This window comes from Orbicella faveolata, unplaced genomic scaffold (assembly GCF_042242905.1).
Source record: "Orbicella faveolata isolate gen_17 unplaced genomic scaffold, um_ofav_v1 contig_34, whole genome shotgun sequence".
Lineage (NCBI taxonomy): Eukaryota > Metazoa > Cnidaria > Anthozoa > Scleractinia > Merulinidae > Orbicella > Orbicella faveolata.
The window spans coordinates 29812323-29829636 of NW_028301563.1; the positions used below are offsets into that span (position 1 = coordinate 29812323).

At 41.2% G+C, this 17314-nt stretch overlaps 2 protein-coding genes across 3 annotated transcripts; both read right to left on the reverse strand.

The window, feature by feature from the left end:
- Window positions 1-396: 396 nt before the first annotated feature.
- LOC110048503 (uncharacterized) lies at window positions 397-6943 on the reverse strand. 2 transcript variants are annotated; one of them, XM_089271091.1, is made up of 8 exons: window positions 6622-6943; window positions 5563-6303; window positions 4191-4621; window positions 2644-3390; window positions 1817-2054; window positions 1124-1376; window positions 737-871; window positions 397-655 (listed from the first exon to the last, which is right to left on the reverse strand). In XM_089271091.1, exons 1-8 carry the CDS (start codon window positions 6644-6646, stop codon window positions 514-516), a joined length of 2712 nt encoding a protein of 903 aa, XP_089127217.1. In that variant the 5' UTR covers window positions 6647-6943; the 3' UTR covers window positions 397-513. The 2 variants fall into 2 exon arrangements, with proteins under 2 accessions (XP_089127217.1, XP_020609951.2); XM_020754292.2 differs by lacking the exon at window positions 6622-6943 and having other exon boundaries at window positions 5563-6352.
- A 771-nt stretch (window positions 6944-7714) lies between these two features.
- Window positions 7715-14363, reverse strand: LOC149105708 (uncharacterized). The gene is made up of 8 exons (XM_089271094.1): window positions 13953-14363; window positions 12753-13427; window positions 12192-12616; window positions 10971-11684; window positions 10261-10492; window positions 9612-9864; window positions 8870-9004; window positions 7715-7878 (listed from the first exon to the last, which is right to left on the reverse strand). Exons 1-8 carry the CDS (start codon window positions 14014-14016, stop codon window positions 7803-7805), a joined length of 2574 nt encoding a protein of 857 aa, XP_089127220.1. The 5' UTR covers window positions 14017-14363; the 3' UTR covers window positions 7715-7802.
- Window positions 14364-17314: the final 2951 nt, after the last annotated feature.

Sequence of the window (17314 nt, forward strand, 5' to 3'; positions counted from 1 at the left end):
TGCCGACGAGGCCTTGGCACAGGAAAGTCTCTTGTTCCAATGCAAGGCCCCGCAGGTTAAGAGACGCGAAAAGGGTTATGGGGACACGGGCTGCATTTGACTAAGACGAGCGCAGGAGTTTTCCCGCCATTTATGGAGTGATATAATGGCGCGAAAAGAAACATCGTTCGTGTGAGAATCCAATATCAAAACTGACTTAGAAATGAGTTTCGTAAAATTTCTTTGAAAAAAAAGAGAAGGAGCGAAAAGGTTCACAGAACCAGTGTCACAAAGCGATTGTCGCCCAAATTGTGAGAATATAAGTGGGCTGTGACTCCACCATTTTCTCTCGGAACGAAGCATGCCATTAGCTTTAAAGTAATGAACCAGTGGAAACAAGAAAAGGTTCAAAAGAGACATTGTTTCATCAATTTAATCATCTATTGAAGTAAAAAGCATACGGTAAATACAAATTTCACATAAAAATTCCCGTAACTGATTGACGTTGAAATGTTCGCACTCTCTATAATCAATTTAAAGCCATGAAAGTATCAGTGACGTAAGGAACAGGAGACAGAATTCCACGTTCAGAACCAGGCTCGCGCGGCTGGATCTTGTGATTTTCTCTTGAAATTTGATCTCTACGAGTCTGCTCATACGACGGCGATCCGCTGACCTGTGGAGAATAAACGTAACGAGGTTTCTGCATAAGTACACCGAGGAAAATCTCTGACGTCATTGAATCGACGTTACCAACCTCGTGCCAATCTTTATGCTCTGTGACACAAGGGTTTCGTCGCTGACATCACGCCAGGTGTGTCCATTGTCCGTGGTGTATTGGACTCTAAGTCCTGGAATGATGGCACTGACCTTGAGCCTGCCGTCCGTAACTCTGTACAGCGGAAGCATACAAAGTTAAAATTCTAACATTGTTTTCACGTTCTCGATTCAATTGCAAGCACTGAGGTTATATTTACTGAGGCAAAAGAGTTTAAAATCGCTATATGTACATGTACTGTCTCTATTTTACGGGTGTTCTTGGTCATACAATAGCATTGAAAATATGTTAATATTTAGCTATACGTTTGCTCTCGACCAGAAGACCCTGGGTATGACTCTTATTAGAAGACCTTATTTAACTTACATTGCCCCTGGAGGTGGTAGATGGTACTTAATATTTTGCTTGTCTAAACGTGCAAGCTCTTTGTATCCCAGTGTATTGGAGAATCGTTCCCAGTCCTCGACTTGAGCCCTGTCTCTCGCGGTTTTGTCAGTGACTTTCTCCCACTCAGCCTTGTGCCATGCCCTCTCGGCCAGAGCAAGCAGGCGGGGGTAAATGAGCGAGTGTAGCTGTTCAGGAGTTCTCACAGTCTCGCTCCAAAATGCTCCCGACATGCCTGAAACAAGAGTTCCATGTAAGACTGGTAGTCTTTGGGGATTCAAATGGTACAGAATCAGACAATAGGAATAAAATTATGCAATAAACTCTCTTTCTGTTATTGTATTTGTTAAAGTAAATGACAGAATTCCTACTTTGCATTTAAGTAATTCAAGCTCCTACAAAAATTAAAACTAGTAAAACTTACACCACTCCTTCGTGGCAAGTAACTGTTTAACAAAAGTCTCGTTTACGGCTATTCTACCGTTCTTTGAAATGTAACCTCGCCTCTACATGGAAGCAAGGTTTGGTCGACTTTGTGATGATAAGGACTAGAAACTAGTTAACATGATAACATAATAATTTACGTTTGAAAAATTACAAGGCTAGTTTCAACTCTAGCCTCGCTTTGTGTAAAGGCCTGCCCACTGAGCATACAACTGTAAACTGGGCCATTACCTGCGATATTTTCGGGCTTTTTCAAGGATACACATTTATTCTTGTACATATTCTCACACAAGTTCGTGATCGGCTCTCCATTTCTCTTAACATCAGCGTTAGCATAAAGATTGTCAGGCATGAAACCAAAAGTTTTTTCGGTGTTGGTGAATCTTGTTGCCCAGTAATAACCGCGCTCCTCCGGGTCAGGCTCGTATGGGTGATCAAAAAATAAGTGAGTCGCTTGGGTCATCACAACCTGTTATCACCGTAAAATAAGTTAGTCATTGCCTATGTCGTAATAAGAAAATAATATCGTCGGAAAAAATAGTTTCTTCTCGTGTGCGTTTCATATATTTTTAAAGGTCATTAACTTCGAAAAGTATATGATTTTTTGCCTACTATGTGACAAGATGATATTTTGATATCTTCCAAGAAATAAGCTGTTTATTGACCTGCCGGCGTTTCGTTGCTTCTAATGATTACTATGGAACAGTGACAGAGGTCAGTCATGAATTGTTTTCGTATTGTCTGCTTTATGTACAACAAAACAAGGACAAAATCACATAAAATAAAACAGCGAAAAATGTAAGACAGGCAACAAAAGTCCTGAAATGGCCATCTCATCGTGATAATGGCGAAGAGTCAAATTAAAAGGTGACTGTTGAAACAACCTAATGTAAAACGTTTACTCTTAATGTAATGTTCTCTCAGTTAAGCGATAAGTCTACATCTTCCAAGCACACGGTGGACGCTCGTGTGTCCTCCAATTTTGCTTGATTGACTGCGCTAAGTAGATTTCAAATTAGATATTTTTACTTGATGATAAAAATGCATTTTCAGCTTACCTTGTAGCCAGCATTTGCCAGCTTATACCCCCTGTTTGCCTCTCCAAGCTCCCACACATTATCCCAAGCGTTGGAATAAATATTTTTGTTGAAGAGTTTGTTGCGTAAGTAAGGTTCCTCTTCAATTCCCATGAGTCCGTCCTCCCAAGCAGCAAGATCAAGCCCGTGCTGATTCGTGATATTAGAAACACGACCAACAAAATATTCCGTGAGCTCTTTGACAATATGTTTACCGGTAAAATCGAGTCCCAGTTTCTTTGCCAATCCTTTGCACTCGGGTGACCCGGTCCAGGCCCCAAGTGGAACTTCATCTCCACCGAAGTGAAAGATCACAAGAGGCTGGATACCACTGTGTAGATTCTGGACACTGGTGACGACCTTTTCAATGAAGTTATAAGTGGACTCTAGGCATGGATTGATGGAGTTGTCTTTGAAGTTTTGAGCACTTAGATACTTTGATTCGTCGTTCTTATCCGAAAGGTGGTACATTTCAGCCTCTTTTAGGTAGCCTTTGGACGACAAATTTTCAAACTTTGCGTCCATGGCTTTTATGGCGGCATGGGCGTGGCCAGGCATGTCAAACTCTGGGATAACTTGGATGTGCCTTTCTTGAGCGTACTGTAAGATCTCGCGATAATCGTTCGTAGTATAGAAGCCAGATCCTGAATTCCCAGTGAATGGACCAGAACCGAGTTGCGACGCAATACAAACTCTTTCACGAGGATCGTGGCATCGCTTGCCGCCAATCTGTGAAAATGGGATTAATTTTTGACATTAATCTTATATCCCGTTCACACCAGCAGCATGTTAAAAATTTTTAAAAGTGGTTTAACTAGAAAGGGTTCAAAAAATAAGTTTTTCATACCGTACACACCCTACAACTTAGCAAGGTAAAATCTGTTTGATTAAGATATGTTAACACGGTGGTTCGAAATTTGTCTTCGCAAAATCAGTGACTGAAATGGGCAATCGATAAATTAGGAAAATCTGATCTGATTTGGTTAAAATAGTTTCGTTGGTGTGAATGGAGAATAAGTTCAGAAAACAAAACGTTGTAGGTTTGTTGGACAGCAAGTGCGCAGAGTTTGTCAATGGTTTCGTCCCAACCCTGATTGTTTTTACCTATTAACATACAATTCGTTTCTTTGTTATTTCTGGGAATTTGGTGGTTCATTTCCTGCTTGATAAATTTCTTTATTCTGATCCTTATTTCCTTGAAAATGCATCGACTCTGTAAGGAGAATGGAGACTTAGATCATCAACTTGGAAATTAAGTAGTCACTCAAATTGCTCAATTTTCTTAAATATGTTTATGGAAAAAAAATGCACATTTTGGCAAGGCTGTGACTGATACATTTGAGATGTGCAAAATTATTTGTAAAATATTTCATTCTAATCAGCTGTATAGAAATAATTTAGCCACGCCCAGTAAAGATTCCAGGTTTTCGTATAGGGGTTCTCAAAAATTCTCTTTTGGGGTGGAGTTGGGGCTCTGATTGGCTGAGAGGCTTGGAAAATCAACAAAAAGAAACCAATGGCATAACAACCTCAGTTAATTCCTGCAGACCAGGTATTTCCAACCGCCATCCTTCGTCATCCGTTAAATGAAAATGTAACTTGTTAAGCTTGTACATCGCCATGACCTCAAGTAGTTTGAAAACTTCCTTCTTGTCAACAAAGTTGCGGGCGACATCTACGCTCATTCCGCGGTATTCAAATCTCGGTTCATCGTGGATTATAATATTGGGGACTTGTCCTTCGTGCGTGATGCTTAATAATGTCTGCACACCCCAGAACACTCCAACTGCCGTCACTCCCGTTAGTTGAATGATCATCTTGTCGGTGTTAACATCCAGTTTATAAACCTCGGTGTTGGTGGCGTGTTTATTTCGGATGGTGACACTGCTAATTGTCAGTAAGATAATTCGAAAAAGACGTCTGCTGGCACCAGTTGTTACCTCGTTTATTCCTAGTTTCTCTGTCGAGAAATAAATAACGTATTTTACGTCAAATAAGAAAGATATCAGACTTATGTATTCCACAGAAAATAGAAAATTCGTCGAGCTCTAGTTAAGATGAGGGTGAAGAAATGGGGAATTGCTAATTCAATGTAAAAGTTTTCAAAAAACTGGAAAAAAATAATTTCTGGATCAGTTCGTGTCAATTTTGAAGTGAAACAACGAAGTGAGAAGCCTCTTAAAAATCTCCGTGATAAGTCGTGTCCTACGAGCAAGTGAGACACTGATTATCGACCCACTTGATGTCGGTAATATAGTTTTATTAAACACCATGGCGAATTTGGGTATCGCCGTGGCTTTACGAATTTTTCACGGTGGTAAATTTACTTTTACCCACTTCAGGCAAGCCTGCATCACATGACAGTCTACACCGAGGGTATAGACGAGGATGATCGACACGTCCAGCCTACTGCAGCTAACAGTCAGGCTAAAGTTGATAATTAGCTAAGGCACAGTGTCCACACTACGCCGGAGGAATCTGAAAACGCAGCTTTATTTCTATGGGTTAGGCCTACCGTCCACACTAATCCGTCACGAAAACGGAGCTTTTCGAAAGCGCTCTTCAAACCGGAGGAATTTGAAAACGCCGGCTTCGCATTTTCGTGTGGACGGAAAACAATTTGAAAACGGAGCTTTTCGAAAACGATGGCTTCACGATAGTAATGTGACTTTTCTGCCTGAGTTTTCCTCAAACATAAATCCAAAATGACCGGCAGGTTGATTCGTGCGTTTTTAAATTCATCCGGAGTAGTGTGGACGGAAAACATTTGATGTGTTTTCAGAGTGAAACCTCCGTTTTTAATTCCTCCGATGAAGTGTGTACAGGGCCTAAATGTTTAACCAAGGAAGTCTGGTAAGGTGTCTGTGCAACATTTATGGAGTACGTAAACTCGACCCTTACTGGCTAAATATTTTGCCTCTGTATCCAGCTCTTTTGGCGCCACAACGATCCAGTCTCCAGTTCCAAAGTAAGCTTTTCTTTTTGTATCATCTCGTTCCACCTCCACAGGGGTAGGAATCACAATATTCGGTGCGCTTTTAAGATCCTTTACTAAACCAAGTTCTAAGCGCTTTTTTGGTGTGTAGGGATTGTATAAGTCGCTTGGAAAACGTTTCCATTTCTTGGAAGTTTCAAACGGTCCCACAAAGCTAAGCTTCTCTCCAGCAGTGCTTATTATGGTCCGAGCCTGCAAACCGTCAGCGGCTATATACCAGTTTGGCATGACGTCCGTTTTAGACACGCACCAGAACGAGGCATTAAACGCTAGAATGAGGCTGTCGTTGTGTTTCATCGTTTGGAAGTCTTTGTTAGGCGCAAACTTGAACAAGCATCCGTTGATGTGAGTAACAGTAATGCCCTGTCCCCCAGGGAGATCAAATCCCTGGGGATTATGAGCCGTGTACTCTTCCTCTATCATACGGATAGAGCAAAGGTATAGTGCCCAGTCCCCTGCTGTAATATCGACCTCTCCCTCGTTTGTTAAAGTGATCTGGGCACTAAACGTTTTTCTCTCGTCCTTCAAAGATGTTTGGAGATTGTCAATGACGTCATATCGAACCTTCAGATTCGAGACCATGTAGTTGATATCACTTTGCTCAATTCCGCGTATCAGGACTGGGGCAAGGAGATACCAGGAAATAACTGCAACATCAATAAGCTCATATTTAGATTGCATGCGACTTATCTATATTAGTGACAAACTGGATTTGCAAAATGCAGTAGCTTTCATGTAGTTTCCCAAAAGTTTTGGAGTCCCAATTTTTGATAGGTTATATAATAATGAAGAGTAAACAGCCGTATTTTCTCAATTTAACGATTATTCAAATTTGACTTTGTAGACACGGCTTATATTTGACTCACGAATTTTTTCTTCCCTACAATCCACTCGGAGAAGCGAAGAAATTGTCAAATTGGCAAATTGGTTGGTCGTGCATAATTGCTTAAACGGAATATACAAACCTGCAGTTATCAATTGATGAAACATCACCAAAAACGTTGTCGTTTTAAAGTTTACCCAGCATCAACTTGTAATCATTTAGGTTCCATATTCCTTCATGCAGACACAGAAATCAATGGAAGCGAAGCAACAATTCAGTGAAGGCGCCGAAGGCAAGCTCGCAATTTTGGCTCGCGATTTCAGTGCCTCTCGTTACACTTTATACCAAATCAAATGTTGGGTGACCTTTCTGCTTGCAATGTAGGTAGCATTTGGTTCTTCAAGAGGAACCGAAGTTTATCCGGCGGAAACGCCGCAAGCATCTACGTTAATCGTCTCTTAAACCTTTCACAAAATTCAAACAACAAATATCTGTCTGTTTAAATGTTGACAAACGATGTTTACCACTTGCAAACAAAAGTGATTTGATTCACAACGTTTCATCTTTCGAGAGCAGCGATTTACTAGAACACGCACGTAAGTGAGTTTTTTCACTGCATAAATTTTTACCAAAAGTTCTCTGCCACAAACGTTTGGCAAATATTAGCAAAAGCCTGCGTCTGTAACACATAGTATTTGAAACCTAGACAAGTGTAGCCGGATGATTTGTTCAACGTAGTTAGGGAGATACTGAAATATGTCAAATTGCATTGCCATATTTCGCAATGTTTGCCCTAGTAGTGACAAACCTGCCAGACCGCGAAAAATATTTTAACAAAGTAAGTACAAGTAGTTGAATATATCAGTTCTCACTTGTCACCAAATAGATATGCAGATATTCTCTCTATGATAAGCATACCCATGATGGTTATTTGTTTTCACATGATACATTTAACCTGAAATGTTTACGCTAAATTAAAAGCAAAAGTCAGCTTCCTTAAACGAATTATCTTCTTATATGGTGTCCCCAACCACATCGAACTTGATTCGACCAAAAACAAAGAAACAAATTGATCGAAATTCAATTAGCTAATTGCCTGCCACAACGTCAATATATAGTGTTACGAAATCGGCGTGGGAAGACGTTAGAGAGAAGTGTCAGCTATGCTTTGCAAGCTTTGTCTGCTTGGTTTAAAATCTACCAACCTTTAGATACAAATCAAAGTAATCAAAACCTTAAAAAAGAAAATACTTTATTGAGGCGTGAATACTGATAAAACATAAATGAGGTTAATTACATGCAAAATACGGTCTGGAGAGGTTTTCAAACAGCGTTTTGGAAATAGTTTCTAGACAATGTAGTTCTTGCTATTCTGCTTGTTCGTTTGCCATCAGCTGACCTACAAAAAAATTAAATAAGATGGCTATTTAGGGGCTTGTTCACTGATGTTCATCATGAAAAGTGGAGCCTAAAGTTTCAAACACCGTCTGTCCCATTTAGGATCCAGTCTTTGTCCAATGTTAACCATCCTAGGTCCTTTTCTGTTCAATCACTGAAAACATTTCTGACAGCATTATCATGACAGAACTTCTTTCAAGTTTAAAAACTTATCAGACGAAATGAAAGTTATCTCAGCACTTGGGAACCACATTCAAAGGTGGCAAGCAAAGTCCAGAAACGATCGACGACTTTGAACATTTAGTTCCACGAACCAGTTGCGATTTACCATAGCAATCATAATTTAAACTCAAAAACTTAGAACCACCTTGTACTACATAATACCACATGATTGTACCACGTGAAAGTACTGTTCATTAATTAGCTTTCATTTGAATGGTCACACACTAGGGTCTCATCCACAGACTTGAAAGTTAGAACCACCTTGTACAGCATAATAAACAGTACCACATGAAAGTACTGCTCAATAGCTTTCATTTGAATGGTCACACACTAGAGTTTCATCCACAGACTTAAAAGTTAGAACCACCTTGTACATAATAATAGACCACATGAAAGTACTGCTCAATAGTTTTCATTTGAATGGTCACATACTGGGGTTTCATCCACAGACTTGAAAGTAAGAACCACCTTGTACAGCTGTATAGCATGATAAACTGCTTAATAGTTTTCATTTGAATGGTCACACACTAGGGTTTCATCCACAAACTTGAAAGTTAGAACCACCTTGTACAGCATAACAAACAGTACCACATGAAAGTACTGCTCAATAGCTTTCATTTGAATGGTCACACACTAGGGTTTCATCCACAGACTTGAAAGCTAGAACCACCTTGTACAGCATAACTGATAAATAGTACCACATGAACGTACTACTCACTCACCCACACTAGGGTTTAAGCTCAGGTAAAACCTGTTTAAAGTTTGCTCACCTGGTGCGTAAAAGTAATTTACCACCGATGACGGTTGCCTTGTTAGGATCAAACCAACTTCGGCCGCCGTCAATACTACATTCAACAGTGAGACCGGGAAATGCTATATTTGTAACGAGAACTCCATTGATAATTCTAAAGAGACAGACATAATAAAAAAGTGACATATAATTTCTTGTGTCGTGGTATACTAAGAGAGGAAGCAACAATCTTTAATTGCACTCTTTCTTGCCTTTACAATTAAATAATTAGTTTCTTAGGAATGAAATGCCTTGAAGTGCTTTAATCTCAACGATTTGCGAAGTTTTCAACGATCCCTCAGCTACCAGGAGATTTTGCCGATCTCTGATTAGATTTCAGTTCGATTTTCGCACATCTCAGATTTTTCAGCCCATTCAAATCAAGGATTGCAAGATTCGAGAAGCTTAAGATAGATTTCGAACGATGGATCTGAAACCTTTAAGATGCCTCATCTTCTACTTGTGACAAGTACTTCACTTCATTCTCAGGTTATCCACCCCTCTCCCCCTCAAAACCCTCATCTCAATAGTTTTTTTTAAGATTGCCGATAATGACAAACTCTCCTGGGTGGAGGGAGGGTTAATTCACCGCCCTAGAACAGAACAAAATGACCCCTGGCACCCCCTGACACACTGCCCATTAGGCTACCGGGTCACGCAAGCGTTCCAAATTATACTGGACTAATGTAGACCTACCAACTAATTTGAGAGCAAATACTTACCTGGCTCCCGGAAGAGGAATATGATAAGCTATACCCAGTTTGTCCAGGCGAGCTAGATCCTTGTGCCCCAGAGTGTTAGCAAACTTTGTCCAGCTTTCCTCCTTCATTTTGTTTCTGCTCAATTTATTTCTCTCATTTTCCCAAGCGTCTTCATGCCAGGCTCTCTCGGCCACTGCAAGAAGTCTTGGAAATATCATGGACTGGAACTGAGCGGGAGTCCTTATTGTTTCTGACCAGATGGCGCCGGCTAAGCCTTTGGATTAAACAAAAGTTGTAGCTTGAATGAGTCTATAGATACCGAAAAAAAGGTCTGCATACGAGTTAAGTGGCCCATTAGGCCGGAGCTTATCCCGGTTTCAGTAGCATAAAGCGACTAGGAGTATTTCTACTCGCCCCTGGATGGTATGCTAGTCCATCGTAGGGTTCATAGTATTCCAGCATTAAGTTCGCCGGTACCCATTTATACACCTGGGTGGAGAGACGCACTGTGAGAGTAAAGTGTCATGTCCAGGAACACAACGCAATGTCCCCGGGCAGGGCTCGTACCCGAACATCACAATCTCGGATCGAGCACTCTAACCATGAGACTACCGCGCCTTCACAAATATACAGATGCTGGATGAAATTCTTTGACTATTTCACCACTCACCGATAATATTGTCAAGTTTTTGCGGTGAAACACAGTCTCCAGCTTCAGTACAGTAATCAGCGATCGCCCTGCCATCCCCGTTAGTCTCTATGCTGTCATACAAATGCTCAGGCATGAAGCCAAATGCCTTCCGAGTGTCTGTGTATCGTGTGGCCCAGTATAAACCTCTTTCTTCTGGATCCGGCTCGTATGGATGATCAAAATACAGATGGGACGCCTGAGTCATTATTACCTGAAGTGAGGGGAAGTAACTTTTAAAAATTAATTTTATAGTCTATCACTTCCCTCGTGTTTTTGGTGATGTGTTGCTGAACAGAAATCGCTGATTGAACCTTTCCAATGGTTCACATTATACATCAATGGGTGCCCATTTAGGGGGGTTTTCAATCCAGTGTCGTAAAACCAGAACCAAACCAATTACTAAGCAATTAGACCAAGCAACCAGTCTCAATCCGTAGTAAGACCAAAACCAAAGTTATGCCTGATTACTTTCTACACTCAACTGAAAACCGCTCTACTCTTTTTCTCCAGATCTAGTTTAAAGCTCTTTGCTTTTCTTATTAACTTCAAATCCACTAATCTCTTAATTCTTACAATCCATGCAAACCTGTAGAGGCAGCAGTTTTAGATCTAGATGCATGAGATGAAGCCGATTGAACCGTCCTCCTCTAAAGATCACGCTGACTATGGGATTACTGTTATGGAAGTACCTTGTATCCGTCATTTGCTAGTCTGTAACCAAGATTCACTGTACTTCCCCAGGCGTAACCGTAAAACACATCAGTGCCCAGTTTCTCCCTTATTATAGGCGTGTGTGTATGATCCATTAATCCATCTTCCCACAGTCCCAAATGGACACCGTATTTTTCAACAATTTCAGCGACACGCCGAATAAAAAACGCCTTCCAGTCCGGATAACCAGACTTGATTTTCTTGGACAACCTTTCGCAGGCGGGAGACAGGCTCCATGCGCCCAGTGGAACTTCATCACCTCCAAAATGGATGACTTTCAGTGGTTGAATCCCTTTGTGCATAACTTGCACTTCGTGTACCAGCTTTTCCACGAAGCGGTAAGATGTCTCAATACATGGGTTAACAGAATTATTGAAGAAAAATTGTCCTGACTGGTAACTAGATTGGTCCTCTAAGTCGTTCAAGTAGAACCTCAGCCCATTGTCATTTTGGCCCATGTCGCGGTACCTTTTGTACCTTGCCTCCATGGCTTTGATGGCGGCGTGTGAATGACCAGGGAGGTCAAACTCTGGGATGATTTCAATGTGTCGTGCTCTTGCGTACTTCAAGAGTTCTTGGTAATCCTTGACAGTATAGTGACCACTGCCAGACGTGTTGGTGAAGGGACCTGATCCTAGTTGAGGCTCTAGACAACGTATTTCTTTTAGATCATGGCATCTCTGTGATGCAACCTGAAGGATTAGGATTCAAAAACTTGTTGGAAGCTATCGAAAGATGCCTTTACGTATCATGAAACCGAAAGCTTTGTTGCTCTTCCCAAACTTTTCCAAAACGTTTTGGTTTTCTGTTAAAATCTTATCTATCTATTTAAATTACCTACTGTCTGGGCTATCCGCTCGTCTGGCAATCTACTTACCTATTTGATTATCTGTCTATCTGCCTGCTTGTCTGCCTGTCTGTCTGTTTGTCTGCCTACCAGCGGCCTGCCTCCTTTCTGCATATCTGTCTGTCAGACCGTATGTCTGATTGTCTACCTTAATTGCTAATCTGGCCGTCTGTCTGTCTGTCTGTCTTCCTGTTTGTCCTAACTGCAGCCTGCTTCCTTTTTAAATATCTCTCTGTCAGACTGTCTGACTGTCCGCCTGTCTGCTTCTCTACATTACTTGATAGCCTGGCCGTTTGTCAGCTGCCTGTCTGCCAACCTAACAGTCCGCATTCTCCTGTTCCTGCAGACTTACTTCTGTAAGCTGTGGTAATCCAGGAATCTCCAGTCTCCATCCTTCGTCATCGGTTAAATGAAGATGAAGTTTGTTCATCTTGAACATTGCCATCCCATCCAGAATCTTCATCACCTCCTTCTTGGGGAGGAAGTTCCTAGCAACATCGATGCTCAGTCCTCGATACTCGTACCTCGGAGCGTCCTTCACGGTGACCCAGGGTGCCTTGCCCTCGCTCACGATACTCAGGAATGATTGGACTCCCCAGAACACCCCTGTCGGAGTTTTACCAACAATCTTAACGACTTCTTTTGAAGGATCAACCATCATGCTGTATGCTTCATCGCTGTCACGTTTCTTGTCTTTTATATCAATGGTACCAATCTTCAATTCAATAACCTTGCGTGACGGTTTTCCAATTCTGTTTCGTCGTATCTTGAGTTTTTCTACAGAAAGACAAGCAACCAGATAATATATTTGACGGACAACTACCACAAAGTCCCGGAAAATTACTCATCTTATGAGTTACAGATACTATAAGCCCTGCCCCTAGACAGTGTAACACATTTCTAAAACACATACCTGCCAGAAATTGAGCTTCCTTATCCAAACATCTGTCAACGAAAATACTCCACTTTCCATCATTCAAATCCACTCTTTGGGACTTGCTTAGATATTTCAAAACCAGTGGAGTCGGTATAATAAGATGTGCCGGTCTTTTGAGGTCTGCAATGTCATTGATCTCGAAGCGTTTTTCTGGAGTGAAAGGATCATACAAATCTTGTGCAGAGCGCTTCCATTTGGAGGCTGAATTAAATGATCCAACGAAATTCAAACTCTCTCCTTTGGTGCTTTCCAGGATCCTCGGTTCCAAACCACTCACGACCACATACCAGTTTGGCATGACGTCAGTCTTGGCAACGATCACGCCCGAAGCGCTGAGGTCAACTTCAACTTTGTTATCAGGGAGTAGGTTTGGAAAGTACTGAGTTGGCGTCAGCTCGTAAAGATAACCGTTTATGTGAAGCACGGTCATTTTCGAGTTTGACGATCCAAAAGGATCAATATTTTGACGCATCTCTCGTATTGCGTTGAAATAGATTTTCCAGTCGCTTGGACTTATAGCAGAGCGACCTTTATTGGTTAACGTCACACGGACCGAGCAACTTCCCCCTATGTTTGATACGACGTCAAAACGTAAATCCAAACTAGACGCCATGTTGTCTAGGGAAGCTTGATCTATTGCCTGACAAAGAACTGCATAAAATAAGAAATATCACCATTAATTTCCAGTTCAGAAAGTTATTATGTCGAGTATGCTAGCAAATTTAAAATAACCTTTCTTTTAAAGCTAGTTGATCGTTGAAGTCAAAAGGTGAAAAAACTAACTTAATTCCACAAGCGACCCTCCATTCAAACTAGATGCATTTGGATAAATTTGGTTTACATCGCATAGCTCTTCTATGGGCTTGTTTTTGTCATCCTTTGTGTTCAGAAGAAAGTTATCATGTGAATTCTCTTTTCCCTTCTCTCGGTAAATCGCTTTACTGTTAATCAGATAAAACAATCTTAAACCAACAGTCCATGACCTGCTCTCTCCAGCAGGTGTTAGAGGTAACAGGTCGTTGTATTTACATTTTCTATTTAACGACAATGAGTCCGACCCACATTTGTTTTTAACAAAAAGAATTGTCATTAGAGTAGACATCGATGCCTGGGCTAGCGAATTATTCATCATTTGCAGTGCAAATATTCTGTTCCCTTTAGTAAAGCAATACTAACCTGCTGCAAGAAGACACTTGAACGTCACGCGTGAGAGCGCGCTTTGCCATTTTCTTGGTCTCATTGGTGATCTTTGAATGTGGGTTCCTTATGTTGGCACAGATAGGTAGAAAGATTGTTTTCTAAAATTACTGGTTTTCTTTTAAGAAAAATCTTTCATAGAGCACTATGGGTGGAACACAATTGCCATTTGCTTTGACCTACCAGAATCGTTTAACACAAACTAAATCACGATTTGTCTTCAACCCTGCTACGAACGAAAGCTTATGCTTAAAGCACAGACCTGCATTCGCACAGAACACAGAAGTATAAATTCAGCCACAAGAAGGCTGCCTATAGAAGCGGCTGCGTCATAAGCACTTTGTCTTCTTCTTATTAACCTCCTGACAAAATACGTAAACAAGACTGGTCCGGTTAAAGCCTTTTGACCATGTCGTTATCCGGGCGTTGCAATGGTTAATCAGCAATTGCATCATTGTTAATCCATTTGTTGTTTATGTTACCGGAGTTTGTCAATCAATCAATCAATCAATCAATCAATCTTTATTTAAAACACGAAATCTTATCACAAAAATGGTCTTACTTGGAGTCGTGTAAAAAGTTGCAAAGAATAAATTAACTATATTAACAGGAATGTATTATTACATTTCATTAACTAACGAACTAATTAACTAGTTCGTATAGTGTGATCGTCCGGGTGAGTGTAGTTCTGAAAAGAACTGTTGTTGGTGACTGACGTTTCGACAACCTGAGCGGAAGTCATCTTCAGAGTCAAGTGAATAGTGTTTGTCAGTCGATGATGTTATAAGTCTGGTCCGTTGAACGTGATTGGTCAGTATAGCCATGATGGTATTGGCTGAAAGACTCGTGTAAAGTTTGTCATCAGTCATTGGTGGGTTTCGATCCGTCTATTGTTAGTCAAATAGGTCGGTTTTTGGTCCGTGTATTGTTAAGTCGGTCTTTTAGAAGTCCGTTTGTCGGTTTCGTTTCTGTCGTGGGTAAGTCGTTTGTAAGGCACCGGTAGTTGTTGACATCTGTTAAGAGGCGTTTGTTCTAGGTTAGTGTACCAGCTTTCCAGAGTCAGTCGTTGAAAATAGTTTGTACTGTAGGTTAAGCACTGTCCAGTCAATGTTGTGGTTTGTCAGTTGATGATGTACAGCAATGTGATTGTTGGCATCACCATTTCTCGTGGCTCGTTTGTGTTCAGTCAGTCTCGTGTTAAGGTTTCTGCCAGTCTCACCAATGTAGGAAGCCTGGCAGTCGGAGCATTTGATCTTGTAAACTGCTCCCTGCCTGTCGTTAGGTTCGTCTCTGTCTTTCACGTTGGTCAGTAAGTGTCGTAACGTAGTTGTAGGTTTGTGGACTACACGAATGTTGTAGGGCTGTAGGATCCGTGAGATGGTCTCAGAAGTGCCCTTAATGTAAGGTATAGTCACTGTAATAACAGGTGTAGGGTTCCTGTTCGTAGTGTCAGCTTCAGTAGGTCGGTAAATGTTTCGTCTAATAAAGTCAGCGTTGTAGTTGTTTTTGTGAAAAACACGTTCAAGGTATCTGTTTTCGTCACGTAAGCTGTCCGGTGTGTCACAAACTAGTTGCGCTCGTCTCGTCAAAGTCTTTATAGTCGTGGCTTTGTGTGAAGTAGGGTTGTAGGATGATTCGTCAAGTAATCTGTCGGTATGCGTCGGTTTTCTGTACACTGTCGTTCGTAGTTCGTTGTTGTCGCGGCTTACCAAACAGTCTAGAAAAGGAAGTTTTCCATTTTCTTCGATCTCTCTAGTAAACTGGATGTCGGCGTTCTGTTCGCTTAGGTGGTCGTGAAAATCGTCAATTTCGTCTTTGTGAACGGCGGTAAAGGTATCGTCAACGTAGCGTAACCAAAGCGGTATCGTTTGTCGGCAAGTTGCAAGGGCGCGTTCCTCCACGTGTTGCATCACAATTTCTGCGACAACAACAGAAACAGGCGACTCCATTGCTGTTCCATGCAACTGTTTGTAGTGTTTACCGTTGCCTACAATAAAAACCTATGTAATAAAACTTTCTCTAATTTATAGTGCACTTAAAATAATCTTTCCTATTCAGTGAGGTTTTAAACAGTTTTAAACTAGGCAGGTGTCTGATTTCCGAGTGAACCTTGTTCCACAGAACAGATCCTCCGTTGCGCAGGCTTCCTTTTGCATATTCCGTTCTTGGATTGGGAACATAGCAATTTATCTCAGAGTTTCTAAGATTGTGTGCGTGTACATTTGAGGTGATGGTAAAAATACACCTCAGGTACGATGCGGAAAGATTATTATGGATTTTATACATAATCATCGCCAGTTGTTTAAGTCTTTTGTTTTCCAAACTTTCCCCGCCAAGTTCATTCTCGTCCCCAGTGCTACTCGTCTTAAAATGTCGTTGACGAAAAGTGACCACGTGACCAAAAGAAACGGAGGCTCTGGGGACGAGAATGCGCCAAGTTCATCCCACAAAATACTTGAGCGAGTTTCGTAATTTGAAAAGGTGAGAATTCTGGCAGCCCTATTTTGCAGTTTTTTAAGTTTATTCTGATAGCTCCTTGCCGATGTTGCTCCATGCAGTGCTACAATAATTGAAATAAGGCATAACAAGTTTGTATTCTGGTCTGGTCTACTGGTCTTGCCGGTCACGTGAGATTTAAGTCCTCAGTGTGCGTTATTAATAAATCAAAATACAAACTGTACTGAAAAATAACGTAGTATTAAAACTCCTTTAGCCGTAGTAACGCCAGTTCTTAGTTAACCATCCTAACGATCTAAACGAGTTTAGTGGATTTTCTGCCGCGTTTTCTCTGAGTAAAGCCTAAGGAATAGATGCCTAGAATCAGTGAGAAAACAGCATTTTATCTTGAGTCATTCTCAAGCGTTAAGACATCGAGAGCTCCTCAAGGCGTCGCACTAGTTTGCTGGAGAGATATCGTTTGGGATAAATGGCCACAAATGTGACGAGTTTAACTGAAACTAAGGTTACAAACAAAGATTAATATCTCTTCAGGAAAGGTGGGGTTAAAACTTTCGCCACCAGTAAAAACTAAAGTAAAATACTACGTAAGATATGTTGACAGTCTGCGGGTCGGTGACCGGGGAGGTGGAGGGAAAAAGAACAAATACGTCTGAATGCTAAAAAGCACAAAAGTTCTTCTTGCGATGACGGCAATAGTAGAAAGGGGCCGCGAGTACGAGATAACCAACCTTTTGTACTTAACTTTGACACGCGCCCATTTTTCATTGGACAGGAGACTTCCATTGTTACCAGATTAGAGCACAACCCGCAAACTGATTTGGTTCCCAGGGCTTCCTAAAATGGCGGATGATCGGACAGGTAGCGTGCGTGACGTCTGAACG